This window comes from Impatiens glandulifera, chromosome 7 (assembly GCF_907164915.1).
Source record: "Impatiens glandulifera chromosome 7, dImpGla2.1, whole genome shotgun sequence".
Classification (NCBI taxonomy): Eukaryota; Viridiplantae; Streptophyta; class Magnoliopsida; order Ericales; family Balsaminaceae; genus Impatiens; species Impatiens glandulifera.
The window spans coordinates 48116717-48136805 of NC_061868.1; the positions used below are offsets into that span (position 1 = coordinate 48116717).

At 29.4% G+C, this 20089-nt stretch overlaps 4 protein-coding genes and 1 non-coding gene across 5 annotated transcripts; 2 read left to right on the plus strand and 3 right to left on the minus strand.

Moving 5' to 3' along the window:
- The first annotated feature begins 6667 nt into the window (after positions 1–6667).
- Positions 6668–9788, plus strand: LOC124945356 (protein NRT1/ PTR FAMILY 7.3). Its single transcript, XM_047485777.1, has 5 exons — positions 6668–6786; positions 6928–7039; positions 7697–7914; positions 8012–8574; positions 8725–9788. Exons 1-5 carry the CDS (start codon positions 6757–6759, stop codon positions 9602–9604), a joined length of 1803 nt encoding a protein of 600 aa, XP_047341733.1. The 5' UTR covers positions 6668–6756; the 3' UTR covers positions 9605–9788.
- Positions 9789–12479: 2691 nt separating this feature from the next.
- LOC124945594 (nuclear intron maturase 2, mitochondrial) lies at positions 12480–14981 on the minus strand. The gene has a single exon (XM_047486057.1). The coding sequence runs from the start codon at positions 14740–14742 to the stop codon at positions 12610–12612; it is 2133 nt and encodes a 710-aa protein (XP_047342013.1). The 5' UTR covers positions 14743–14981; the 3' UTR covers positions 12480–12609.
- Positions 14982–17207: 2226 nt separating this feature from the next.
- Positions 17208–17279, plus strand: TRNAD-GUC. The gene has a single exon. It is a non-coding gene; the product is annotated as a tRNA-Asp (tRNA).
- A 583-nt stretch (positions 17280–17862) lies between these two features.
- LOC124910103 (eukaryotic translation initiation factor 2 subunit 3-like) lies at positions 17863–18705 on the minus strand. The gene is made up of 3 exons (XM_047450724.1): positions 18652–18705; positions 18294–18554; positions 17863–18207 (listed from the first exon to the last, which is right to left on the minus strand). The coding sequence occupies exons 1-3, from the start codon at positions 18703–18705 to the stop codon at positions 17863–17865; spliced, it is 660 nt and encodes a 219-aa protein (XP_047306680.1).
- A 103-nt stretch (positions 18706–18808) lies between these two features.
- On the minus strand, positions 18809–19763 carry LOC124910104 (eukaryotic translation initiation factor 2 subunit 3-like). Its single transcript, XM_047450725.1, has 4 exons — positions 19728–19763; positions 19556–19618; positions 19166–19393; positions 18809–19071 (listed from the first exon to the last, which is right to left on the minus strand). Exons 1-4 carry the CDS (start codon positions 19761–19763, stop codon positions 18820–18822), a joined length of 579 nt encoding a protein of 192 aa, XP_047306681.1. The 3' UTR covers positions 18809–18819.
- Positions 19764–20089: the final 326 nt, after the last annotated feature.

The following is a 20089-nucleotide window of genomic DNA, read 5'->3' on the forward strand; positions in this document are numbered from 1 at the left end:
ATAAAAACTTGGATTTAGGCTTAAGCCCACTAAGGTATTTCCATGGTGCTTTCCACTTTCCTTCTTTCTTCCCTTCCCAACATAAAAGTAAAAAAACAAACATCATGCTTATTCACACTAACAATGAAAGTAAGAGAAAAAAGATTAAAGACAATAAAATATAAAATGATAGGTAAAAGAAGATGGAAGAAGAGGCTATTGATGGCACCAAAAGGCAAAAATGATGTAATGTAGTGATTTTTTAAATTAAATTTTTATCATTAGTTAAGTTACAACACTTTATATTTAATTATCCTTTATGATGATTAAATCAATTTTTATTTGTTTAATCTAAAAGATCAAAATTACCAAATCATTGATTAATTAATAATTAATTAGCATTTTGAAGATCTCACACGAGTTTATTGTAGGCTTGGGCTGGTTAGTGCAAAATGACTAATATTGAAATGATATGGTTCCATATACCCTTCTCTTTAGTTTTTATATGTGGCATTTTGGCTTAAAATTAATCGACCTTGAATTGACTAGAACGGGTTGTTAAGTTATACCTCTAGCTATATATAGATAAAATGATTAGTGATCACTAAAAAGTCGAATATACTAGAAATGTCAATCTTTGACCCAATTTAATTTCATATTTTCTTGTTGTTTGTATGTTTTACCACATGATAAATTGATTAAGAAAAAAAAAACTACATTTAAAAAAACACGTCATAAATTGATTAAAAAGAATGTCATATATATCTCGAATAATGAATCTTAATTTCAATGTCACTATCGATTTGATCTTACGTTTACCACATGACAAGAAAAACCAAGAAATAGTGGTAACCTTGGTCACCTTCCCACTTCATGTTAGGGGTGTGATTAGTGCCTAATTATTAATTAAGTATGCGAGCTAGCTTGAAACCCTTTAAATTTCTTTATCAAGTAGATAGAAAATGGTAAATTAATTGCTAAAAGTTTTTTCTCACCTTTATAAGCAAAGCAATTCCAAATCAAGATAGCCAACTTTAATTTGTTTGCTGATATATAATGTACTCCAAAGGGCAAATCCAAAGCTCCATAGTTCATGGATGTTGGAAGTATACACACACTCAAAGTCATTTTTATTTCTTATTTTTACTGTTTTTGTTAATTAATAAAAAAAAAATGTATTTTATCAATTAATAAATCTATCATTCTTTCCCATAATTGTCTGAAGATTTAATATTTTGAAATTTTAAGGTTCTAACCAAACTTTAAACCTCAACTTATCTTTAATTAACCTAATTATATAGATCTTTAGCAATCTTAGTTTTTATTTTTTCACAAATGGCTTCCACTTGGGTATATATATATTTTTTAAATTAATAATCTACCCAACTTTCAAAAAGAAAAGAAAAACATAAATAACTCAATCCACTATATATAAAGCTTTCCAGAAACTTTAATTTGTTTTCTATATTAAAGACAAAAGGGCTAATTGAATTGGGTTCAATGTCGACCCTTCATAACATGAGGTGACACACACTCATCTCTTTCAAATTGTTAGTTCTAAACCCTAAACCACTTTAAATGGAAAAATTCTCTATATATTTGTATAAAATCATAAATCAATTATTTAGACTTTACTATGGAATTACTAGTCTGGAAAGGGGTTCAATTTATTAAAACCCGTATTCGTTGAAAAAGACGACAAAAATTTCACAATAAATCTAGCCAAAAAATCTAATTTCTTTATTTTTTTAATTTTTTTTAATTTATGCAATTTATTTATGGAATTTTATATTTTATTAATTTGTAATGACAATTGGGATGGGTAGTGGGATGACCTAACTTACTTATATGATGCATCTTTCATTAATGGAATGTTAGCCACTATATATATATATTCACCAGAAGAAAAGTTAATAGGAAAATATTTAAATAATAAAAGATACAGCTAGAAGGCTTAATGTATATAATTTTCCACATACTAAATAAAAAAAATAAAAAATATACCTACTGTCTACATCTCCCAAAGACAAAAAGCATAAAAAAAATAAGGTCTTGATATAGGTATGTATATTATTATAAGATTGGTCGAATCAGTCATCATTCCATGATCATCTTCATGAATCACGGACCTAATTATTAACCTTCAAATTATCCAAATGCAAAACATGCATTAATTTCAATAAATCTATTATTTATAGCGGATAATTAATTATATATAAATTAATGCCAGATTTATTCTCTTTCAATATTTAAAGACACGTTAATCTTGCATGAGCGATTAGGTCATTTATAATTAATTTGCAACCTCACGAGTCATGATTAACATCAACTTTGTGGATCTTTTATTTTTTATTTTTGCTGATGATAAAATATTATTCATATAATATACTGAAAAGTCTGAACATGGCAGTTAGAAAAATTAACTATATATTATTTGACATAAAAATTAACATGTCAAAAATACCTATATTATATATATGTCTATTCATTTTTATTATTTATCTATATCTGTATTTATTAGAAAAATATATAAAACCAAGAAAATACAATTTTATTTAAAAAAAATTAGATTTTGATCAAATTAATTATTAAAATGTTCTTTTTCATGATTTATTTTTTTCTTAAATGAGATTTATTTATTTATTTAAAGATCACATGTACTTGGGAAACAATATTGGTAAATGGTCAATTTTAAGTTGAAACTCTTTTTCATGAAATTTAGAATGTGACTATATATATATTATGAATTAGTTTCACAATACTAAATGGTAAAAATAAAATAAAATGTGACTATGGTTTATTTTGGGATGGCTATCATGAATCCAACAATTAATCAAGGTTTGATCAAATTGTTGTTAGTGATATTTTTTTTCGAAAAAATAACTCTTTTTTATTAAACCAGAGTCCCTTGAAGATCATATGTAAATTAATGTGAGTTAATATCGTGAATCATTAAAAACCAAGTTAAGACAAAAAATTGCCACAAATTTAATCAAATGAAACTAAAATTTTGATAATTAGATTAAGGCAAGTATGCACTAAGATGAATGATGATAGTAGCCCTCTTAGTACACATATTTGACTTTTTTTTTTTTCCGATAATCACATTTAACAGCACAGTAAAAATTTTGTATTTCTATTTCAAGCTTGAATTTTGTTTGTCATTTGTCTTCTTCCTCTCGGAGCTCCTTTCAGATTTTTCAATAATTTGTTGTTAGTGATACTTGAAATCTATGATTTATTAGGTATACTTACATTTTGTGACTTGCTAATTAAAAGTTATAATTAATAAAAAAAAATATATATTTTATTTTAAATTGGTGAAATGTGAAATTTTAGAGTTTTGGTGAAATATATTAGATAAATTTGGGTGAAATACACTTTTATATATAGTTATGATTGTGCTGACTGTTGATATATATAGGAAAGTGAAGTAAATTAGTAGAAAATACCTTAGGATTATATATAATATAATATATTAATGATGATATATGGGAGAGGAATAGGATGGTGTTCATGGGTTACCTACCTAATTTATTTTTGATGATCGTGCACAAGAAGATATATAGATTTGAAAATGGTTAATTATAACCACACAACTAAAGGGAGTGGAATTGTTAATAATTAATACGTACGGTTCATTGTCTCCCTCAACCCCATCTTATATTATGGTATTATATATATATATATATATATATGATGTGACACTACCCAAATCAAATATTTGTTACATTATCACTATTTACATTTCAACTCATTTTCAGTATATAATCCAAACTCAAACCCTAGTAATTTATTTATTTTATAAATTAAAGAGAAATTGATGATGCATATATATACAATGACAGGAAAATTAATTTACTTTGTGATCTTATATGACAAGTGGTGGGTTCTGACTCTCCAACCCTAATTCATTCCAATTGGCCGATGAATCAAATGGAGGGTACTGCATCATGTTTTGATTAGTCAATTTTGGAATCTTTACATCCTACCAACCTAATTTCATACCTTATAATTAATTAATACATTCATTAATTATCATATGTATATATACATGCGTGCGTAAGAAGATAAGTGATGGATCGATCCAGAAAAATAAATACGAGGATTCGGCTTTCATAGCCAGCCATTCAAATCTTTCCAATTTCCATTAATGGACTCTTGATCATCACCAGCCTTTCTCATTATTTACCTACGGTCCCACAAATACCAAACTTTATTAAACAATTCATTCATTAATTAATGCCAACCAATTAATTATAATATAATCTCCACATATTATATATATTATTTATTGATTCATATATATACTAATTACTAGTTAGGTATTTGCTTAATTTGTGGATGGATGATACTCCCACTATCAACTATGGATGACTATATATGTGGATCAGATTAATTAATCATATATATATATATATATATATATATATATATATATATATATATATATATATATATATATATATATATATATATATATATTATTATTATAAATAAAGGACTACTTGAGATACAGTAATTGTAGATTTTTTCATTTTTAATATTCATGGACGTTAAAAAAAAAAAGTAACAGATTTAGGACCTTTTAAAAGTAATTACATATTTTAACCACTAATTAATGTATTGTGAGCCTATCCTAGATCATTCACTTTTTCCCTACAATTGTTATTTGTTAGATTATATATATTAAAGTACTCTCAAACAGCAGATTTAGGAATTGAATTTGTGTGAGATCCGTAGCAAAGGATCTCATCTGTTCTTCATTTGACTTGCCAAATTCATTTGTTTGATTGATAAATCAGTGAATTTTAACTTATTTGTGTCAACTAATTAATTTACACGATATCATTTTTTTAAAGTGAAATATTCTTTTTATTAAATTTACTATTAATTAAGATATATATATATAATTAAGAAGTTTTGTTTTAAAAAAATGAAAAATTGTTTATACAGTTGTTCTATTGACTATGTTGCATTTGATTTGGCAATTGTTTATAGTAGATTAGTTAAGCAGAAGTTCTAACGATTACAGCTTTGTTAAGAAATGGAAAATGGACGTTTTTTTGGTTGATTATGTTGTGTTACTTTTTTTGTTCCTAAGATGATTCAACCATCACACTGTCTTAATTTATACATGAATCAATCAACATCAAAAAATTAGTTCATTCTCACATGAACTCCTCTAAACAGTTTTTAAATGTTAACTGCCATATTAATCACCTTCAATATCCTTACTAAATATATAACATATATATATATATAGAACCTTGTTTACAATTTTTTTTTATATATTTATACCTTCTTAAAACAACAAATTAAGAACCCTTAATTTATCTTGATGATCAAGATAATATTGTTTCAAGCTAATTTATGATTCTCGTATCAGAATCATAAGTGTACATGTTTTATTGGAATTAATCGAAGAGAAGTGAATATGTTCAACTTTTTGAACATGTTAATTATTATATGAAATTAAAGAACATGGACATTTTAATTTCAAATTATGAAATTAAAGAAAATATGATGCCAGCACACCCTTGATAAAGCATCAATTTCTCTCCATGCACAATGAAGAATATTGACCAAGGAAAAAATAGTTGATTAGGCATCAAGATCTTAGTACATTATTTGCATTTTTTGTCCAACCCATTATGCTTGTTTCCACTAATTAATATATGCAGTAATTTTTTGTACGGGTACTTAGGTCAGGGGGGTCGAATTAATTATTATTATTATTCTGATTCTTATCCTTATTCACAATTATAATAATAATAATAATAATAATAATAAAAATAATAGTAGAGAGATAGATCTCAAGATATTTTGATGGAACTTAACATAATAGTGTAGCTAAATAATTTGATTCATTTATTCCATTTACACTACCTTTCTTCCTAGCTAGGTTTTCTATCCTTCAAGTATATACTTCAATTAATTAATTATTCTTTGAGAGGCTTCTAGCTAGCTAGTAAAGAATATTCCATTTCATCAGGTGCTTTTATGATGTCAAAACCTAAGTTATAAGCAATTTCAATATTAAAAATATTATCTTTGAAATACCAATAATCCTAATAATACATTTTACATTCAAATACAAAACGATAAAACATATATACTTCGGAATCATAAATTATGAAAATCTAAAGATGACGGTTAATGAGAGTATGTCATGCTATCGCTCGTCCAGAGTAGCTCTACCGCTAGGTCCTGTCTCGTATATACGTGCCCCTGAGACATTGAATTGTTAAAATGTGTATTAATTAAACCATAATTATATATAGCAAGAGAGGATTTACCAAACTAAAGTGTCAAATCAAAGGAATGAAATTCCAACTAAAAGAAAAGGACAAGAAATTCCTAGAAACAATTTGGTTTAGTGGACCATAAGAGACAATTTGATGTTGATACGAGACAAGGGACCCATCATTTCCTCAACAAGCATTATAAACTTCAATTATGCACACACTAATTAACACGCATGTCTAGTTAACTTTAGTACTAGTTTTCTAATTAATTACTGCTGGCCTAATACAAAATTGAGATTTTGTGCTTAAACTAGTATTAGGTTAAGAATAAAAAAAATGGATATGATATATGGGGAGTGTTGATTGATCTGAGCCGTCCACGTGACCTTCTAAATCTCTATATATAGGAGTCTCTGCCACAATCCAAATTATCTTCATTACACACTGATCTGCAGCAGTTAACCACCACCAATTCTTTCTCTTCTGCTTTGTACTGATCTGATCACTCTCTGTATCTGATCAGTTTTCAATGGCCTCTTGTCTAGAGTTCTCCATGGAGGTTTGTCTCTCCATATGATCTTGCTTTCAACTGTTCCCTATTTATATAAATGGAGATCATATATTATATATACCCATGTTCTTCTCTCCTCTGTTTGGATAAATAAAAGTCTGATTTTGGTTAATTTGTTGATATTTGTAGAGAAAGTCGGGAGAAGGAGAATGCACTACACTTGATGGAACAGTGGATTTTCATGGGAGACCGGCAATTAGAGAAAGAAGTGGGCAATGGGTTGCTGGAATCGTTATTCTTGGTAATTTTTGATTAATTATTAATTTATTGCATGGTTTAGCCCTCTCTTCTCTTCTAGGGTTTTGTATTTAGTACATCATGAACAAGGAATTGGTTGAGTAAAAATGGTGGATTCTCTTCTAGGGCTGGTCTGAAACTTGAAATAGAAGAAGACGTGACTTGAGACGTGATCAGAAGTTATTTTAGTTTGCATGACATGACGTCTTGCCACGTGTTCATATGGCCACTTATTTTTAAAGTAAACCTAGACCTAGTGATTAGTAAAACTAATAACATTCATTTAAGTAAAAATTAATAATATATAACCCAATTATTATTTTCAAATTTATATAATTAAAAGTTTTCTAATAAGTGAATGAGTAAAAAAAATTGAAAGAAAGGGGGGATGAATCTGAATATGTAATTAAGTTTATGTAGCTATTATTTGAGAAAATAATATGTGGCATAAGAAATTAGACATTTCACTTTCCATGAGACATAAATACATAAATGCCACTGACATGCCCACTTGGGGGCAACCACAATAGTATTATTATTGAGATTTTGAAATAATGCTACAAATTTATATTTTTTTTTGTGGCTGTCCTATGATAAACATTAATGTTTTTTTTTAATAATATAATTAATTCTAACCAAAATAAATAAATAAAATGAACAGTGAATCAAGGTCTGGCTACTCTTGCTTTCTTTGGTGTTGGGGTGAACTTGGTGTTGTTCCTCACAAGAGTGTTACAACAAGACAACGCCGAAGCGGCTAACAATGTAAGCAAGTGGACTGGAACCGTCTATATCTTTTCTCTCGTCGGGGCATTTCTTAGTGATTCTTATTGGGGAAGATACAAGACATGTGTCATCTTCCAAGCCATCTTTGTCGCTGTAAGTGATGATCGATTATATCTATTCTCATTAGTTTCATTTTTTTCGTTCGGTTTTCACTTTTATACTTATCGTGTAAAATTATTATGTATTGTAGGGTTTGGTGTTACTATCGATAGCATCAAACATGTTTCTCCTCAAACCTAAAGGATGTGGAGGCCGAACTACGAAATGTCAGCCTGATGCTGGCTGGGAAGTTTGGTTCTTTTATATCGCGATCTACATGATAGCTCTTGGGAACGGAGGTTACCAACCTAACATCGCCACCTTTGGAGCCGATCAGTTCGACGAAGAAGATACTAAAGAGGGTGTTTCTAAAGTTGCCTTCTTTAGTTACTTCTATCTTGCTTTAAACCTCGGATCCCTTTTCTCAAACACAATCCTAGGTTATTTCGAGGATGAAGGATTGTGGGCTCTAGGGTTTTGGAGTTCAACCGCATCTGCCTTTGCTGCTCTTGTCCTTTTCCTCGGTGGCACGTCAAGATACAGGCACTTTAAGCCGAGCGGAAACCCGCTTTCTAGGGTTTGTCAAGTCATTGTATCCGCCTCGAAGAAATGGAAGGTTCAGCTATCGTCTGGCGAAGAGAACTTGTACGATGCCGATGACAAGGATAGTTCGATGAACACCGGACGTAAAATGCTTCACACCGATGGATTCAAGTAAGTTATAATTATTTGTTATTAATGTTTTATGAAAAAATGAAGAACTTTTCATTTTTTTTCATGCAAGAGCATGAGCCAGGACAACCATGACTCAAAAGGAAAATATAATTATAAACTAAGTTGTGCAATGAATTGACAATGAAACAGGTTCCTCGATAGAGCTGCGTACATCTCATCAAGAGATTCTGAGGATCAAGAGAAGCGGATTTGCAATCGATGGCGCCTATGTCCGATTTCACAAGTCGAAGAAGTAAAATGCATATTAAGATTGTTACCGATATGGCTATGTACTATACTGTACTCGGTTGTCTTCACCCAAATGGCTTCCCTCTTCGTGGAACAAGGAGCCGCTATGAATTGCAAGATCTCAAACTTCCAAATCCCTCCAGCAAGCATGTCAAGCTTCGACATACTCAGCGTAGCTCTATTCATCTTCCTCTACCGACGCGTACTCGATCCCATAGTGAGCCGGATCAAGAAGACAAGCTCGAAAGGTCTAACCGAGCTTCAACGAATGGGAGTCGGTCTTGTCATTGCCGTCTTAGCCATGCTAGCAGCAGGGATCGTGGAATGCTACCGACTAAAGTACGCGAGAAAAGACTGCACACACTGCGAAGGATCGAGTACTCTAAGCGTGTTTTGGCAGGTTCCTCAATATGCATTGATAGGAGCATCTGAAGTGTTCATGTATGTGGGACAACTAGAGTTCTTCAATGCTCAAGCCCCGGATGGGTTAAAGAGCTTCGGGAGCGCACTCTGCATGACCTCGATTTCATTGGGGAATTACGTGAGCAGCTTGCTTGTGACCATGGTTATGAAGATCTCGACTAATGATCATATGCCGGGGTGGATTCCAGGGAATCTTAATAAGGGTCATTTAGATAGGTTTTATTTTCTGTTGGCTGGATTGACTGCAATGGATTTGATGGTATACATTACATGCGCGAGGTGGTATAAGAACATCAAAGTGGAAAGTACTAGTGGAATTAATGGTTATCAGGTTGAAGATGAAGATCATCATGTTTGAATTAAATTAATGTCATCCAACTCATTTTCTATCTGTTTGTTCAAGGTATATTATGAATAAGGCTAAAATGATAGTTAGGTTTAACTTTTTCTTATATATATATATATCATGTGTAATCTTCAAACTTCAATATTTTCTACCAATTATGGAGTATTAAAGCAATCTATAATGGATGGACTTTGAGCAATTATCTATTGTGTAACTTTAAATATTTTTACAAAAATTAAATTTACCATATATTAAGTCATACACATTAGATAAAAAAAATAATCGTCAGCTAATATAAAGAATCATTACAAAGTCCGGAGGAGAAGGAGATAAACTCTCTGTTCAACATTTAATAATAACAATTACAAATAAAATTACTTAAAACATAAATAAATAAATAATAATGTCTTATTAATAAGCAGATAAAAATCAAATTATATAGGTGCTAAGATAAATAATTATCTTAACTTTCTTTGTGCACATTAAATAGTAAATTGATTTAATAAAACTATCACTAGATTCAAAGGATTCCATTTCAAATTTAAACTAACAACAAATTTTGAGTTTGAGTAAAACAAAGAAAAAGAAGATACGAAGTTGGTTAATTTAAATTTTTTTATTTTGTTTAAGGTATAAATAAATATATATATATATATATAATTAATTAACAAAATATTATAAAACAAGGAGAGAGGAGATTAATTTTTTTTAATGTTATAATAATTTATCTTTTATTAATGAAGTAATAGAGGAAACTAAAAAACAAATAATTATTTTATATTTATCTTTTAATTTTTAAACTTATCTTTGTATTAAAATATTTATATAATAAATAAATTAATTTCTATATATTAGAATTTTTAATAAATTAATTTTAAATATAAATATAACATATTTAATATATTTATTATAATATAATTAAAATTTTATTTTAATATTTTTATTTTCAGATAAGTAAATTTTAATTTTATAAATTTACATTTTTTATATTTTAGAAATTTTTAATAAATTAAATTTAATTATAAATATTAAATCTTTAATAAATTTATGGTAATATAATTAATTTTTTATTTTAATATTTTGTTTTTCAGATAAAATATTTTATTTTTATAAATTTACATTTTTTATTAAAAAAATAGTAATAAAATTTATGATAAAATATTTAATTTTTTTTTAATGTTATAAGATTATTTAATAAAAATTTAAATTTTATATTTAATTTAATATTATTCAAAAAAATAATATTATAAAAAATAATATATTTAAAAAATAATATTTAATGAGAAAGTGTAACTAAATTTATAATAATAAATTATGTTAATTATGTATGGTATGATTTATTATAAATATTATATAATACAACCAATATATATATATAGATATATAATAAATATTTATTATTTTAATTTTAAATTTAAATTTAAATTTTATTAATTCTTACATTATTATATAATATATATATATAATTTATTTTTTTATTTTTTTATTTAAATATATATATATATATATATATACATATATATTATTATATTATTACCATCTTCCAACATCTTATCCTTGAAATCTTTACCTTTTAAATAGTTTAATTATTAAAATTTAAGATTAATAATTTATGATATTATTTGTTTTATATAATAATAAATTAATTATTATATTAAATATAATAATAATAATAAATATAATAATAATAGTAAAGTGAGTATATAATTTTTTTATATGTTTTAAAATTTTAAAAATATTTATTTATATAATAATTTTATATTTATTTAAGTTTAAAAAATAATAAAAATAATCTAATAATAAACTAAAAAAAAGTAATATTTATTAATAATTATTTTAATTAATTATTAATTAAAATTTTAATTATAAAACATTTATTTATTTATTTAGAAATATTTCAATAACTAATATAATTAATAAATAATGAATTATCAATTAAAATTTTATTTTTTTTAACTTAAAAAAGTTATTAATTTATTAACTTTAAAATAATAAAATAAATTTAAATATTATAAGATAATAAAATATTTTACTTTCTTTATTAAAAAATAATTAAATTTATAATAAATAATAAAAAAAATAATTTATTTAATATTATTCAAAAATAATATTATAAAATATTTAATGACAAAGATTTGTAACTAGATTTATATAATAAATTATGTTAATTATATATAATGTGAATTATTATATATAAATATTATCTTTTTCTATATATAGATGAAGATTTGTTTTCATTTAAAACATAATTTATATTATAATAATTTATCAAAAGTTTTTAAAAATTAATTAATTTAAAAACAAATTCATATATCTTTATTAATTATTTAAATAAAAATTGAACTCTACCTAATATAAAACTCATTTAACTAATTATAATTAAGATTTAAATAATTTTATATATTTTATTTATAATTTATATTTTTAAATTTATTTAATTAAATGAGTTTTATATTAAATATTAATATTTTAAAACAAAATTTAATAAAAAATGAATTTTTATATTATTAATTTTAATTTTTTAAAATAAAATAATATATATATATATATATATATATTTAAATAATAAATTAAAAAATAACTAATATAGTAGTTATAAGCTTTTGTAAATTATTTTAATATTATCAATTTATTAGATATTATATTTATTTAAAATAAATATTATTATAAATTTTTAATCTTTTTTATTAGTGAGTAATATTATAAACATGTTAATGTTAAGTAACTGAAGTGAAGTTATTGAGTATAATGCATTAGACAAGGTTTTCATGGTGCAGGGCCTAAATAATATAAAAGTTATAAGCACAAAATGGGAGGGACTCATAAACCAGTTTGGTGCAATAACATTTGTATGAAATCATATTAAAAGTTTAAAGAAAAATCTTTCAATGAAATCACATCTTACTAAAATGATATCAAATTAGAAGTTCTAAGAAAAATCCTTGAATAATATCAAATTAGAACTTCTAAGAAAAACCTTTCTGTGAAATCAGGACGCATACAAAATAAATTATGTTCTACACTTGTGCTGCTTGAACCGCCTTTTCTTCACCATTAATATTGTTGATGGATCCAGATAACAATTCTTTGGTATGATCATTCTCTTGATTCCTAAGAACACCAATCTTTTTGTAATTCCATACAAGCATTGACATGAAATCCTGAGGCGAAACAAGTCCCTGTTCTCTAAGAGAGGTTCTCTGCTCCTCTATCGTCTTTGGATCATCGAGACTAATCAATTCAAGTAAAGTTCTCTCATGATCAGGCCTCCAATTCGCGGGAAACGGACTGTAATCTGGCTCAGGTATCAACGACATTCGAGTGTACTGTAGTCCATCGATAGATTCCACAAGACCCATTCTCAACAAGTGATGAAACTCGGGCGAAATTCCTTTTCTATCCTTCAAAGGCCGACTAAGATTTCTCGAACCAATCTTGTAAACTTTGGCACGCGATCGTAGTTTATATTTCGCAGCATAAAGCTTCGCCAGAGAACCCCTAATAATATACGAACAAAAATTCACAATCTTTTTTCTATTATCAGCGTATCGATACCACTCCACCATTGTCCCCAAGAACTTGTTCATCTGAGCGTTTGTGTGAGCTTGAGTGGCGTGAAACATTCTAAAACAGGGCTGAGGATCTGGATCTCTATCGCCCTTTAGGAAATTCAGCTTTCTGAATTGCCTAATGCATTGTTTCAAGCTAGCAGTAACGGAGAGAAGAGTTCCTACTCCCTTCTCGCTTATGATCTTTCCTCCTGTTGCTGTGTATCGAAGAGTTGGATACACAACTCTCCTGCATAATACATGGTCGAGAAACATTATCCCTTTGGTTATGTGTTCTATAGGGAGGCAATCGTTATCGAGTTTCAATTGATATTTTTGATCGCAATATTCGATTAACTCTTTCCTCAAAATTGCAGCATCAGCTCTTGGACCACGTATGCCGATCAGAATGTGACCGCCGAATCGGATATAATCAATCTTCCTCGTCTTATCTGGACCACTGGTGGGAACAAACTCCGGCCAAGAAGTATTCCCCTGTTCAACTTCCCCTTCAGGAGCATTCCAAATGACGTCGGTTTTGGACGGGCGGTAGAACTCTTCGATCCTGTCTTCCATCCAATGATCCAATTCGTCAAGACAGATGTTGGCAAGAAGGGGACTAAGGATACCACAATGTCCCCAATTTGGAACCTTTTCAGCTTCTTCAGGTGCGAAACCAAAGAAGGAATCAAGCCAATAAGGATCGGGCTTTGGCTCGTCGTCAGCTAAAACCCTCTTCTTCTGATACTTCCTCTTCTTCTTCTTCTTGGTATCGACCAAATGGGGTGCAGTTGTGACAACAGATGTCACCAATGCCGACTTGATCAAATCAATAACCTTTTTATCTCTAACGTCTCTCATCAAAGCACCTATAACCATCCCAACTTTCATCCCATCCAAAACAGTACTCAAATCACCTTTAATATACCATAAATAACCGGCGAAATTCCTCCTTATCACCCTCAGCACCGTATGGGCAGTCCTTCCAGGCCTGAATGCAAACGATTTAGGCGAGAAGCGAGCCTCGTAAACAGGCTCCAAGATCATGAACAGAACCTCTTGAACAATCTTATCCTGAAAAGGACTTGGCTGTGTAGTTGTCAAAACCGCCTTAATCTTCCTCTTCGATAAAGATTCATACTCAGTCTTATCCCTAGGTGACTTTATATAGAAATCTAACCTCGCTCCCCACTTAAACTTACCATCAAGAACAGCATTGCGAAGCGCAAGAAGATCCTCAAGAGCAGACCTTTGTATTCCACTTCGAGGCAAATAAGCACCTATATCATCTGCATAAACCTTCTGATAAGACAATACCCATAACTCAAATCGACGCAGATACTGAGTCAAATTGGCCTCGGTTTTATTAGGTTCCCGAAAATTATCGAGCCACATCTGGGAACAGACAGCAACTGCGTCCTCTTTTATCAAGGTGGATGGGTCATTCGGGTCAGGACCTCTACTACGATTATGCTGGGTTGAATTGAACGACGACAACATCTTAAACCCATTAGTTCTTCTAGGGCAAGGAACAAACCACTGTATGTCTGGTTTGGAATTTGTTAATGTTCGATGGCTAAACAATAAAAGGCGACGATGCATCGGAGATACAGACGATAAAGTAACAAGTATAAGATTCAAAGGCTTACGCGGTGGAAGATTTTTCAGTGAAGCACAAGCACAGTCTTAAGTTGATTTCAGCTGCCGTCATTTCCAATTGAAGAAGACGATTATTACATTCCAAGTTCTCCCCTTTTCTTGCTGAATGTTTTTGGATGAAAAAGAAATGAAGATTACAAAGTCTTTTTCAAATTCAGCCCCTTAACCGATTGTGTAAGAACCAATGGATTGCAGGTCGAAGAAGAAGAAGAGTCTGGACTAGGTTTTATTAGGTGCCTAATTGTTATTTTGTCCTGAACTTTGACTCAATTGTCAAATTACTATATAAATTGTTTAATATCTGATTTTATTTCCTTTACTAAAACAAATTGAAATACATATTAAATAATTTTAAAAGTTAAAACGTCAAATAAATGTAATGTAAAAGATTGACATTTTTAAAAAAAAAATAATTTATTAATTTTAATTAACAATAATATTAATTATTTTTATTTAATAATAATAAAGTTATATTTTTTTATAAAAATACTCAACACTGTTTAAGACATTCAAAAAGATTACTATATAAATTAATTGTTTTATTTTAATATATATATATATATATTATAACAATAATTATCGCTCAAAATATTAATATTTAGAAACTAAAAAATATTTGAAAACTATCACAAGTTCCTAACGAGTCATGAAAATTATCACACAAAAAATTTAGGTGAAAATGAAAAAATAATTTTGAATAACTTTTATATAAATTATTAAAAAATTATATCTATTTTTTTAATAAACAAAAACTAGTTTTGAATTCAATAAAAATAAAAAGGAATTATAACAAATAAGCATACAATTTACATTTAAATCTTTATATTTGTTGGTGGATAAGTAAATAAAATTTAAATTGAATAAATTTTAAAAAATAAGATTAAATATGATATATATTATTTATATAAATATTATTATCACTTTAAATGATGAGATATTCATCACTCGGTTTGAATTCGATCAAAAAAAATTATGATTAATATAATTTCATTAAAAAAAATTTTAAAAAAATGGATTTCAAAACAAAGCTAGACAGATTCTAATTTTGTTGAAAATACCAACTGAATTGCAAAAACAAACAGAATAATAAATAATTGAATTACAAACAAGTCATCAAACAATAATTATTTGAACCTTCATTTATTTGTAATGATTTTGTAGGGAATATTTCACATTTGACTGAGTTTCCAACTGTTTTCGTAAATCGGAATTCTCCTCTATGTATGTATGAGAGCGTTGTCATCAGAAAAAATATCATTTCAAACTTTTCCTTCTATTCTCTTGTTCGTGCTATTAATTTTTGTATTTTTTTCTCTCCAGGTATTATAGATCAGGACTTCAAAGAAGTATTTGAAAACATTCGTGTAGAAAGTATCGCCTTTAGCCTTTTTCTTCACAAATCTATGATTTTGTTCCATGTACCTGGAAAGTTAGTGATATTCATGTTTTGAGAAAAAATTATTCACAACTTTGATACAAACACGCACTCTTTAAACAGGTGGTCAATGTCGACCGAGAGCAACCAAAATGGACTTTCGACGCTTGAGCGATGCGCGATCAGTACGATTGAAACCATAACGACGCTTGTGAATATGATCCGACCGGGAATTGTGCGGTGCTATCGTTCGTGTTGTCGAGTGTGATGTATCGACTGTGTCGCTCATGTCGATCATGTGTTAATCGATGGACAACGTTTCTTACTTTTCTGGTGATGCAATTGAAACCCTAGTGGCGCTTGCGAATGATTCGATCGGGGATTCTGTGGCGCTCCCGACCGTGTTTCAATCAACGAACGACGTTTCTTGCATTTCCGATGATGCGAATGAATTTCTGATTTGTTATTATTGTTGAGTATAATGATGTGCATGTTCTTGGAGAAGAATTTCAAGAATTTGTCGTCGGATAAATTCTAAAAAGTGGTCAAAAGGGGTTGGGTTAAGCACATACCCGCAAACACATTTAACCAGGCATAAAACTTGGCACCTGATGGGATTGAACCCAAGACCTCTCGAGGAGACTAAGAATATCTACATATTATTGCCGCTAGGCTAAAAGAGTAGATAATTCATAAAAATATTGTTATCAATTTAAAAGATGACATTTTTTTTAAATAAATTTTCGATATTATTCACATTAATTTTGAGTTATGTAATATATATCGATAATTAAAGGTAGACAATTGACTTATAATACATTTTTTTTAGTTAAATGAAAATATTTTAAACTTAAAAAAAAAAATTATGCAAACAAAATCTTATATACCACCCACTTTATATTATCAAGACGAACCAAATCGGGGCAGTATGGGTCTGTGCACCGGCTGTGGAATGAATAGTAGTAAGATGATAGGTTTTAAATAGACAATAGTAATATAGGAAAATATAATAGGTTGAATTATATAACACCAAGTCGTTGTAGTATAGTGGTAAGTATTCCCGCCTGTCACGCGGGTGACCCGGGTTCGATCCCCGGCAACGGTGTTCTTTTGTTTTGTTTCAAAATCAACGATAAAGTGTTTCACATTTACTACAAGAACAGGCCCCGTAATGGAGGTTGCATTAACGGCAACTTTATATATTGCATGATTTATTTTGATGTAAGGTGTCTTTTCGTGGGCATTACGAGTAAATGTACACTTGTAGGACACAATTGTCTTATCTTGTTTACCGGTGAAGTGGTGATATCCTTAGTAGTTTAAGTGTAGTATGTACCTAATTTTATATTTTTGTTATAGTTACTTTTTTTATTATTTTTTATATGATTCTGGCTCACCTAATGTGTAAAGACATAACTATACAGTATATAAGATTATTTATATTTCTGTTTTATATAGTAATTTAATCTAATAAGAGGTTAGGAAGAAGGATGATAATGTAACAATAATCTCACACAAATAGCTAGAAACAAAAAGCAGCAAGAATAATTACAAAAGACTAGTGTTGTTCTTCACAAATGTGTTCCCAATAACTAAGAAACTAAAAGGAGCAAGAATAATTAAAAAAGACAGTGTTGTTATTCACAAAAGTGTTACCAATAAATTAAGAAATGTTGTTGTTGTTGTTCTCAAAACTGGGAAGGGGTGGGAACATCAAGGGTGATACCAGCTTGAATCTGACCCCAACCAATTAGACGCCAATGCTTCTCAATACGTCTACTAAGTGCAACTTTCTCAACTTTGCTGGTGCACACGGGAGATGTCAGTTGAAGTTTTGCCAGATGAAGATGTTTTGTCGATTGAACTTCTTCTGTCAGATCTTTCTTCACCGCAATGACACGAGCACCTGTTGACATCGAACCTATGTTCAACATCAGTATCTCTCCCTTTGTCAGCTTTGCAACCTTTCCCTGGCTCTCTTTTCCTCCCTTCAATCTCAATCCAACTAGCAGGCCCAACAATTGGAAACTCACCTTTCAAAATCAATATTTCATTTGTTTTATCATCAAATCTCACAAGCCAGAAGAGTTTAATATTTAAGACAGAATAAATAACTCACCTCAAGTTCCACATATATATCAGGCAGAGACCCCACCTCTCCAAGAACCTGACCAACCAATCTATCAGCTCGTGTCAAAGTAGGGTCCATGGTAGTACCAACACCAATCAGCCCACCCGGAACAGCAAATTGCAGCTCATTTTGCTCAGCATACAATGAAACAATCCTAGAATATATTGGTGTGCATCTAATCTTCCCATTCACATCCTTAACCACAATGCCAGGCCGAACCTCAATCAACTGATTAACCTTCAAAACCCCCTTCACACACACAACACAATGTATATATTTTGGTCAATTTGTCTTAAGGAAACCAAATTCTTGATACTCAAGATAGATTTGACATTCAAACTATAACTTGTTGATGAACATCTTTCTTTCTTTCTAAACCTACTACTTCATTAACTATCATGTTGACATATCGTATTTACATAAACTTCCAATTTAGGTTCTATAGTCAATTCATATCCCCTTATCAAACAGGGTTTTCTCAAAAATCCCTTTTTTTGTAAGAGGAATATGATTATCAAAAGAATGAACTGAAGAAAAAGCAGTGTACCTTGAGAATGCTTCCACCAGCAACACCACCTCTAATTTCATCAACTTCAAAGCCAGGTTTATTAACATCAAAAGACCGGATAACTATCATGTTTGGAGGTGAAATGAAGTTCCTCTTTGGAATGGGGATCTTTTTCACAATATATTCACACAGAACGTCAATATTATATTTCAAATGAGCAGAAACTGGGATCACATGTGCACCATCTGCAACAGTATTCTGGTTTGAGAAACATTGAGGGAACAAGTTAGTAGAAAGCACCACGTATATATGATCAAGATTTTACCATTGTAAACACTCGAAGGCGACAAACCTGGATAAAATTCTTAATTGCTTCACGTTGATTGATGGCTACATTTTCCTGAACTAGATCAACCTTATTCTGGAGAATTATTAAATGTTTGAGCTGCATTATTTCAATAGCAACCAAATGCTCTGAAGTTTGAGGTTGAGGACAACTTTCATTAGCAGCAATCAGGAGCAATGCTCCATCCATGATTACTGCTCCATTAAGCATCGTAGCCATGAGAGTGTCATGTCCCTATATGAAAATAGAAAACAAACAGAAGAAATTCAGCCTCATGTTGATCTTAAAAAAGGTTAGCATTGATCAAACATCAAACAAAAATGCTACAACAACATGTACTTTAAACAAGATCATCATCAATGTTTTGAACCACCAAAGATTAGACATGTAACTTACAGGGCAATCAACAAAAGACACATGCCTCAAATACTGCGTTCTCAAAAAAAAAAGATTCAAATACTGAAAAGATAAAAGACAGATTACAGAAACAATTGGAAGAAGAGAAGTATTATTATTATTATTATTATTATAGCTTCTTTAAGTTAGGAAGGATTATAAAGTAGTAAACAAGTTTAGCATCGATAGCACTGGTTGAAAGACACATCTACTTACAAGCGTCGAGAAAAAACACCTACTTACAAGCGTCGAGAAAAAATCGCCGAAGGCTAGCACTTCGAACCAGAGAGATTAGCGAGATTCTCCTTCCTTGTGTGAAAAAGCCGAAATTAAACAACTTCTCTCATGGGCCTAACCATCACGGGCCTTTTTTCTGTTAAGTAGGCCCATCCAAATTTGTATTTTTCTTTCTTCTTCACCTTATTTTATTTTGGACAAAAGGATATTAATAAAACTAGCATTTAGCCCGTGCATTTGCACGAATAATAATATAAAAAATCGTGAAAAAAATTACAGATAACATTTTTAATTTTA

Coding starts and splice junctions, on each gene's coding strand:
- LOC124945356 (XM_047485777.1), top strand. CDS start 6,757: ATGGCCTCTTGTCTAGAGTTCTCCATGGAG. Junction 7,040..7,696: donor TGCTGGAATCGTTATTCTTG/GTAATTTTTGAT, acceptor TAAAATGAACAG/TGAATCAAGGTCTGGCTACT. Junction 8,575..8,724: donor CTTCACACCGATGGATTCAA/GTAAGTTATAAT, acceptor ACAATGAAACAG/GTTCCTCGATAGAGCTGCGT.
- LOC124945594 (XM_047486057.1), bottom strand. CDS start 14,742: ATGCATCGTCGCCTTTTATTGTTTAGCCATCGAACATTAACAAATTCC.
- LOC124910103 (XM_047450724.1), bottom strand. CDS start 18,705: ATGATAGTTAATGAAGTAGTAGGTTTAGAAAGAAAGAAAGATGTTCAT. Junction 18,555..18,651: donor AGAAAGATGTTCATCAACAA/GTTATAGTTTGA, acceptor GTGTGTGTGAAG/GGGGTTTTGAAGGTTAATCA. Junction 18,208..18,293: donor ATATATATGTGGAACTTGAG/GTGAGTTATTTA, acceptor TGATTTTGAAAG/GTGAGTTTCCAATTGTTGGG.
- LOC124910104 (XM_047450725.1), bottom strand. CDS start 19,763: ATGTGTCTTTCAACCAGTGCTATCGATGCTAAACTT. Junction 19,619..19,727: donor GTGCTATCGATGCTAAACTT/GTTTACTACTTT, acceptor TTATCTTTTCAG/TATTTGAATCTTTTTTTTTT. Junction 19,394..19,555: donor TGTCTTTTGTTGATTGCCCT/GTAAGTTACATG, acceptor ATTTTCATATAG/GGACATGACACTCTCATGGC.